Here is an 8,273-nt window from a genome sequence, read left to right as displayed (position 1 = left end):
AAGCAAAAATGCTTCTACCTCTCCATAAACAGACTTCAGAAGTTAAATGTTTTTGTTTCACAAAAAGTTAATTCTTTTTGGTTATAAAAGTAATTATAAAATTGTGTATCCAAAATAATTTCTGATTTTTCTGCTACCAGAATTCGGTGTGACATCTAAACATGCATAAAATTTCATTCTGATCAACATATATATCGTGTCAACAAATCCGATTCAACTCAGCTCGATCTTTGACTATTAACGTTTGGTCTAGATATCATCTTTTTTGAATTAATGAGTATTAAAGTCTTTTGTGTGCGTACTTGCTAAAGGCTAGTACCAACATTAACTGGGATTAGAAAAGATTAAAACCGACGATTTGTCCTGAAAATTATTCCGACAGGGAATCTGATGGACAAAGATAAAACCTCTCAACATTGGGATTAAAAAAGATTAAAGTAGGTCCCAGTGCGGATGAGTTGCGGGATAAATTTCGGAATTTATTCCCAGTCAAGGTAGCATTTTCGAAAGAAAACTAGTATCAATTTTATTTTATTTTTGAAACGGTTGGAGTATGAATTTAACATGCATATTACCTGCCAAAAAAAATCCGATTCAACTCATAATATTTGGGAACTTTGACGGTTATCGATTGCTCCAGGTAGTCGGTCGTATCTACCGGTTGATGATTTCTTAGTGTAAATTTATATAGTGGGACCAAAAGTATTATATCAGATAAGATAAAAACCAGTTTTTTATAACTCCTAGTAGTTGAAGATAAGGCTTCCATTTTTTTATAAATAACTTTATATTTTTCTTCTCTCTACTTTTTTTGCTCTGTTCTGTTTTTTTTATCAACAAAAGAGATCTTGGTCCTAGAAATCATCTCATTCTATTGATTCTAATCTCCAAACCCATCTTTACAACTTGTTATCTGGAATCAGAATTCTGGGTTTTCCTAAAAAATCATCAGAGAATTTTTTAGAAATTATTTTGGAGATTTTTTTTTATGATGTCTATTGCATTTGAAGCTGGCTGTGGTTCTAGTTTCATTCATCATGGTGTTGGTGGTGGTGGTGGGATGTCTTGTATTTCAATCTTAGGTAATGGTTGTGGTGGTGGTGTTAAAGATCAGATGAATGTTTTAAAGAGAGGAGAAGAGGAGGTGGTGGGTTTTGGTGTTGGTGGTGGTGATAGTGGTAGTGGTAGTGGTGGTGGTGATAGTTGCAGTAGTTCTTCATCAATCGGAAAAAACAGTGATTTATCAAATGGAGGTGGTGGTTCTGATGATGATGATGATGGTGAAGTTCAAAGCTCTTACAAGGGTGGTCCTTTTGATTCTATGGTGGATTCTTTGGAGGATGTTTTGCCAATCAGGTTTGTTTTGATTCTATGGATTAATTTTCTTGACTTCTTATAAGTAGATCCAGTTAATTTTGATTGAATTTTTGATTCATTTCATTGATTCCTGATCTGTTAAACTCAGATTCATTTGTATGATAGAGCAAAATCTCAAATTGAACTACTTGTTGTTGTGATAATCCATAGTTCCCTACCTTGTTGAATGTGTTCTTGTATTTATATGATCATAGATGGTTATACTATTGCATTCATGATTTGGGTTTAGTGAATCTAAGCTCTGGCAGCGTGCTAAATTTCTGGTTAGCCGGAGTGTAGTGAAACTTGAGGATAATTGTTGCAATCCATTGTAGTGAACTAGTTTGTGTTGAATTGTTAATTGAATGCTGTCTACTTGGGTAATTTTGTTGCTTTGCAGGAAAGCAATTTCGATTTTCTATTGTGGTAAATCGAAATCGGTTACTAGTCTAAGAGATGCAATATCTTCATCTTCATTCTTGCACTCCACTGTAGTCTAAAAACCATTTGGCAATTGAGTGTAGTGGCGTAGTATGGTTCTTGCAGTCCATTGTAGTCTAGTTTACGCGTGGTGTTGTATTAAATGGTTACTGCTGCTTGGGTGATCTTGGATTGACCTTGTTGTTGATGTAATCTTGCAGGAAAGGAATATCGAAATTCTACTGTGGTAAATCGAAATCGTTTACTAGTCTGAGAGATGCAACATCTTCAAACTCCATTAAAGAAATTGCGAAGCCGGAGAATGTGTACAGCAAGAAGCGAAAGAACTTGCTTGCTTGCAGTATAATTTTGGGGGATAAGAGTAAAAACTTTCCATTGAGAAGTAATGGTGGTGGTATATCAAAGAGATCAATCACCACTAGTCGAAGTTCACTAGTGCTGGCAGTTGCAATGAACAAGACCAATAGCAATGAAAGCAACTGCACAAGCGAGAATTCAAGCTCACCACCACCATTACCTAGGTATAGACCTCCTCTTCATCCAAATGCGAAGCAAGCATTTAACAGAGATGATATTGAGTCGCCACTGAATTCGTCCCCATCATCGCCTCAGAAGGGTTTGTCTAATACTTCATGGCGATCATTCTCATTGGCTGATCTACAATATGCTGCTGCAAATTCTGTGGCTGCTAGTAACTCCTCCGCAGTCGGCATAGTAGACAAACAAAAGAAGTTCCATTAACACGTTTGGTTTCTATGAGCTTTTTGTTTTCTTCATGCTAAGCTAATATGATAAAATGTCAGTATGTCTGAACTCTAAGAAAGTGTTTAGTTTAGGTGGTATGTTCTGTAAATGGTGTTCGTCTGTCTGTCTGCCCGTTTTACGCGTTAACCTTAAATCAATATGTATCTGCTCAAGCCCTTAAACAAGCTTTTGTTGTTTGGGCAAGTTGGGGGATTTTAAATCTTAAATCAATACAAGTCCTTTAAGTTTTCTTATGAAATGAATTTTTGTTAGATTTCCATTTTATTTTTCTTCCATCGGTTTTCGTTTCTGACAAGGGCAAGTCTAATCCTTTTGTGTGTGCATTTGGGAGGCAAATCCATCTGCAACATTTTGCAGACATCTCCATTGATCTCTGGCGAAATGCCGTAGCTGGAAGCCATCTCAAATGACTTGAGCACTACTTCTGATTCATATGTTGCAAGATTTTTCTTCCCTTGGCTCAGTTCACAAGACATTTTTATCTTGAAATTTGAAGTTTTTTTTCTCTTGGGGATTTGTTTTTCGATAAGTCTTATGAAGATTTTTGCATCCATTAGTTGACTCAAGATAGAACATTTAACATCTGCACTAGTTTCTAAGAGTTCCCATGGACTGAATTTTGAAAACTGGAAACCGCATTAACCGAGCTTCTTGAGAATGCATGCTTTTCATTTTTTACCTCACATATGGGTCATAGCCCGTGATTTTATGAAACTTACAGATTTGGAAGTACATTGTTCATTATCAACCACTCAGAGCATCTCCAATGTAAGGGGTAAATCTCCAATGTAAGGGGTAAAAGTCTTAAAATTGAATGACACTTAGGATTCAAGACTTTTTATACCAAATTTCCATCTCCAACACAAGGGTCAAGGTCATAGAGAGAGATGACATGGCTAAGTGCGGTAATGGAGAAAGTGTAAATAAGACTTCCATTATGACATTGGGTCTTAAAGCCACATCATTATTTTGTCTCTAAATTCAAATAATGTTTGTTAGATAATATCTTGGGAGTTGGAGATCAACTTGAGGTAAAAAAATTTACATTAATTTTCTTTTTGTCATTTAACAATGACCCACACATAAGAATGTGTTAATAAGACCTCCACATAGGATGACCTTGACCCTATGCATTGGAGTTTGGAGATGCTCTCACAGCATCACCATCGAGATGCAGTTGACAAAAAGGTTTACATAAGATACCACATATTTGCTATTATCTATGCAAAAACAAATAGGTTCCATGATATTATCCTATGCCAAAACAAAAAAAGATCCATGGTCTCAAATTATCTCCAACAATACCAAGACTAGTGGTACCCTGTTGTGTTATTTACGCCGAGGGTGTGTAAATATCCATTTATTTGGTTTTTGGGTACTGGTTGACGCTCCGCCCCGCATAGGGCTGCACAAGACCCACCCACGATACCCAAACCCACCCGTACCCGTTAAATCCGTGGGTTTTTAATCCATACCCGCCCGTTGTGGGTGCGGGGTTGGTTAGGAAAAATAAAACCCGCTGTCTGTGGGTGCGAGGTTGGTTTAAGCTAATACCCGCCCATACCCGCCCAAAAAACCCGCAGATTATATACCATTAGATAAAACTAATCCTACTCGTCCATTATGAAACCCTAATACTAGTAGATAGGATAACTGATAACCCTCATTCACTTTCTACACTCTTCTCTCTGTTCGGCCTCTCCTCTTCTTCCTCCTCAGTTCTTCTTCTTCACCTACGAACGACAATTACCAGAAATCTTCACCAAAAATCGACAACAACAACTTCGAATCTTCACCAGAAATCGACAACAATCGAAAAATCAACAGATTCAACACTTAATCTTCATCTGTGAACTTCCTAGATATGAATATTTTGGGGGTTTTGTTTTTTTTTTTCTCACTTAATCAAGGAGAATAGAAATTACTCTAAATACTTGAATATAAAGCGGGTTTAAACCCGTTTAAACCCATACCCGCCCAACCCGTAGCGGGCGGGTGCTGTTTGTGGGTGCGGGGTTGGTTATGAAAAAAAAAACCCGCAGTCTGTGGGTGCGAGGTTGGTTTTAGCTTATACCCGCCCATACCCTCCCATACCCGCCCATGTGCAGCCCTAGCCCCGCACGTCGAACAACAAGCCCGATTACCTCTTCAGTATCTTCCCATATTTATCTTCGGGAAAGAATAGTTGGTTCATGTGCATATCTTACCGAGAAGGTACCGTTACCTGTCCCTCGAATTCGTGAACAATCCGATTTCGATCACTTGTTCCACTTTTGGATTCTCTTTGTCTGACTGATCAAAATCTGGGTATAACCAATTCATCAGGTAGTAGTAGCCGCTTTTCGCAACTCAATTTCCTGTTGCATTGCTTCATCATCATCGGGGGATGCAAGTGTAAGCTGGTATTTTACGTAGAGTTTCTAAAAGATATACTTTTATTTCAAATTGGAATTTCAGCAGCAAACTGGGATCCAAGAGCTGTAAATTGTCTGCTTCATATGGATCCTTATTTTTTTTTATTTTTTTTGGATCTCTCACATATGACCAATAGTCTTGAAGTTTACAAAAAACCTTTTGCATTTTCGGCCAACTATTGTCACTGTTGCGCCAAACCCTGCGGAAGCGTTAGGTTTGCACTACTACGAGGTATCTCAATATCGCCAAGAACACAATCACATACACAAGAAGAACAAGTATTTAACGAGGTTGAATCCTCGGGAAAGAATAAGCAATTTTATATATCACCGTATAGGTTGGAATATGCAAAGCCTTAGACGAGAAGAAGAGAACTCTTACTTAGTTCTGGTGTATTTTCTCTAGTTCTCTCTATAAATATTTATACATATCAATAGGATTGGACACATTCCTTAATAAGGATTACTTTCCTACAAGTATAGGATTTCCTAACTTAACTCTAAGAGACAAACCTCTTAAGTTGCTATACTTAGGACACTAGTAATTGGTTTCCCAAACGAACTAGATTTCCTAATCTAGTCCTTGACCATCCTACCAACAATTCTCCACCTCGGATCATGCATTCATGCATGAGACGATCAATAGACAAAATCACCTCCATCTTCCAACATCGATTGAACCATCATTGGGTGCCTACGTATCCTCAATAGGAATCAAACCCGACCGTAGTTCTCTCAAATGGCCTTGATAGAAGCCCTCCACCAGGTTCCTAAGAACCTCTACCCCATAAGGGCCTTTCACCAAACAGGAAGGATGTAGATCAATTTCGAGCAATGTCGAAACTTGACCCCAGATAGATTGTCTGGGGTATCGATCTTCACAAGTAGAATGTCTTCTTCTTCAAGAATTTCTCTCACAAAGTGAAATCGTAAGTCTATATGTTTGGTTCTAGCATGATGCACTTGATTCTTAACCAAATAAATTGCACTTAGGCTATCACAATGCACAAGCAGTTGATATTGCACAACTCCTATGTCATCTAGCAAACCTTGTAACCATATAGCCTCCTTAAATGCCTCTGTCACTGCCATATATTCCGCCTCCGTTGTTGAAAGAGCCAAAGTAGACTGCAATATCGATCTTGAAAAAGCGGGGGTCTAACAACACCACCCAATATTTCGCTTAGCAATCTGTATGGACTAAATCTGAAATACTTTCTAGAGAATCAACTAAACAGTCATACTCAATCTAGGTAAACGTATCTCAAGGAGTTAATATCTCTCTCTTGTTTTTATTCACTCAAGCTAATAAAAATCAGCGAGTCTATAATCAAACACAAGGAATAAATTGGACGGTACTAAAGACCAATGTCCAAGGATCAATCAATATCAATCAACAACCAAAGGTCGGATTTCCAATTGATTGATTCAAACGCACAACATGTATTAGTTCAATTATATAAACAAATATAATGCGGAAATAGAAATAACACAGACACCAGAATTTTGTTAACGAGGTAATCGCAAATGCAGAAAAACCCCGGGACCTAGTCCAGATTGAATACACACTGTATTAAGCCGCTACAAACACTAGCCTACTCCAAGCTAACTTCAGACTGAACTATAGTTGAACCCCAATCAGTCTCCCACTGATCCAAGGTACAGTTTTACTCCCACGCCTCTGATCCCAGCAGGATACTGCGCACTTCATTCCCTTAGATGATATCACCCACAACTAAGAGTTGCTACGACCCAAAATCGCAGGCGTTAACAATAAGCAAATCTGTCTCACACAGACAAGTCTATCAAAGGATCAATCCGTCTCCCACAGAAAAACCCTAAAAAATTTTGTTCCGTATTTTGATAATAATCAAGGTGAACAGGAACCAATTGATAATATGGTCTTATATTCCTGAAGAACAACCTAGATTAATCAATCACCTCACGACAATCTTAATCGTATGGTAAAGAAACAAGATGTCGTGGAATCACAAACGATGAGACGAAGGTGTTTGTAATTACTTTTTATATCTTGCCTATCGAGAACTCCCACGATCTCAAGCCAATCAATATGATTATACTGTTACGATAGAAGATGCAAGATCAGATCACACAACTACGATAAAAGTAGTATCGGTATGGCTTCACAATCCCAATGAAGTCTTTAAGTCGTTAACCTGGTTTTAGAAGAAGAAAACCAAAGGATAAAGGAGAATCGACTCTAGCACGCAAACTAGTATCACACGTAAGGTTTGGGGATTAGTTTTGCACAATACTAGATGTTTCCTTTATATAGCCTTTCAAATCAGGGTTTTGCCCTAGTTACAAAGCAATCAATATTCACCGTTAGATGAAAACCTGATTTAGATTCAAGCTAATATTTCTCAATCGTTAGATCGAAAACTTAGCTTATCATACACAAATGATTGTACGCTTCTAGGTTTATTAACCGCACCCAAACATGTACATTGTTGGTTCAACAATAGTCTACCCAAAGAGGTTAACCATATGAGCGTTTCATACCAACCATGTTCTTCTTCACCATAACTAGTTCAATTGACTCAAATGAACTAGTTAAGAGAGTTGTTCAATTGCAAGGAAATCTTATGTAACTACACAAGACACAATTGAAGCAAAGATGATTTGATTCACTCGAATCGGTTCATGAACTTTAATAGCCACGGTTTGCAAATGCATTCCTTAGTCTTTTAAGATTAAGTTCAGAAATCATCTTTAGATATAACCTTCTCAAGTTCGAAGACTAGGTCCGCGGACTTAAGACACCGGATAGAGTTTACAAACTCTAGCAGAAATTCTCGGGTTCGAGAACTACGCCGGTTCGCGGACTTGGTTCATGCAAGTAGTTTGTCAATTCCAACAGAAATTCTCGGGTTTGAGAACTTCAGCAGTTCGCGGACTTGAAACTTGCCATACTTCCGGTTCTCTTGATCAACAAAGTTCGAAAACTTCGGTTCAAGGAATCCATTGGTTATGTAATCTAAACTCTCATTCCAATCATTGAAACATTCTTAGAGGACGTTATATAGTTGTTACACTATTTCTCGTTAAAGCAATTTTCAAGGTGATTGAAACATTCATGAGTTTTGTCACTAGGTAAAGATAAACTTGGTCGAAGCGAAAAGCTTACCAACACATATTTCGAGATATAGATAGGCGAGGTATACTCGGCTCGAAATACCAAATGTGTATGATCTAGTTTATATATATAGCATACGACTTTTGTATCAAAGAGCAGGAGATAGAATAGATAGACTTTTGAGTGACAGATAAGTTCAA

The 8,273-nt window shown here is 37.7% G+C and overlaps 1 protein-coding gene across 1 annotated transcript; it reads left to right on the top strand.

Moving 5' to 3' along the window:
* The first annotated feature begins 798 nt into the window (after positions 1-798).
* Positions 799-2,800, top strand: LOC113340257 (probable ATP-dependent RNA helicase ddx17). The gene is made up of 2 exons (XM_026585466.1): positions 799-1,356; positions 1,998-2,800. Exons 1-2 carry the CDS (start codon positions 989-991, stop codon positions 2,536-2,538), a joined length of 909 nt encoding a protein of 302 aa, XP_026441251.1. The 5' UTR covers positions 799-988; the 3' UTR covers positions 2,539-2,800.
* The last annotated feature ends 5,473 nt before the right edge of the window (positions 2,801-8,273 follow it).

This window comes from Papaver somniferum, unplaced genomic scaffold, assembly GCF_003573695.1.
Source record: "Papaver somniferum cultivar HN1 unplaced genomic scaffold, ASM357369v1 unplaced-scaffold_21, whole genome shotgun sequence".
Lineage (NCBI taxonomy): Eukaryota > Viridiplantae > Streptophyta > Magnoliopsida > Ranunculales > Papaveraceae > Papaver > Papaver somniferum.
This window is presented reverse-complemented; position numbering and strand designations above follow the sequence as displayed.

Coding starts and splice junctions, on each gene's coding strand:
- LOC113340257 (XM_026585466.1), top strand. CDS start 989: ATGATGTCTATTGCATTTGAAGCTGGCTGTGGTTCTAGTTTCATTCAT. Junction 1,357..1,997: donor GAGGATGTTTTGCCAATCAG/GTTTGTTTTGAT, acceptor GTAATCTTGCAG/GAAAGGAATATCGAAATTCT.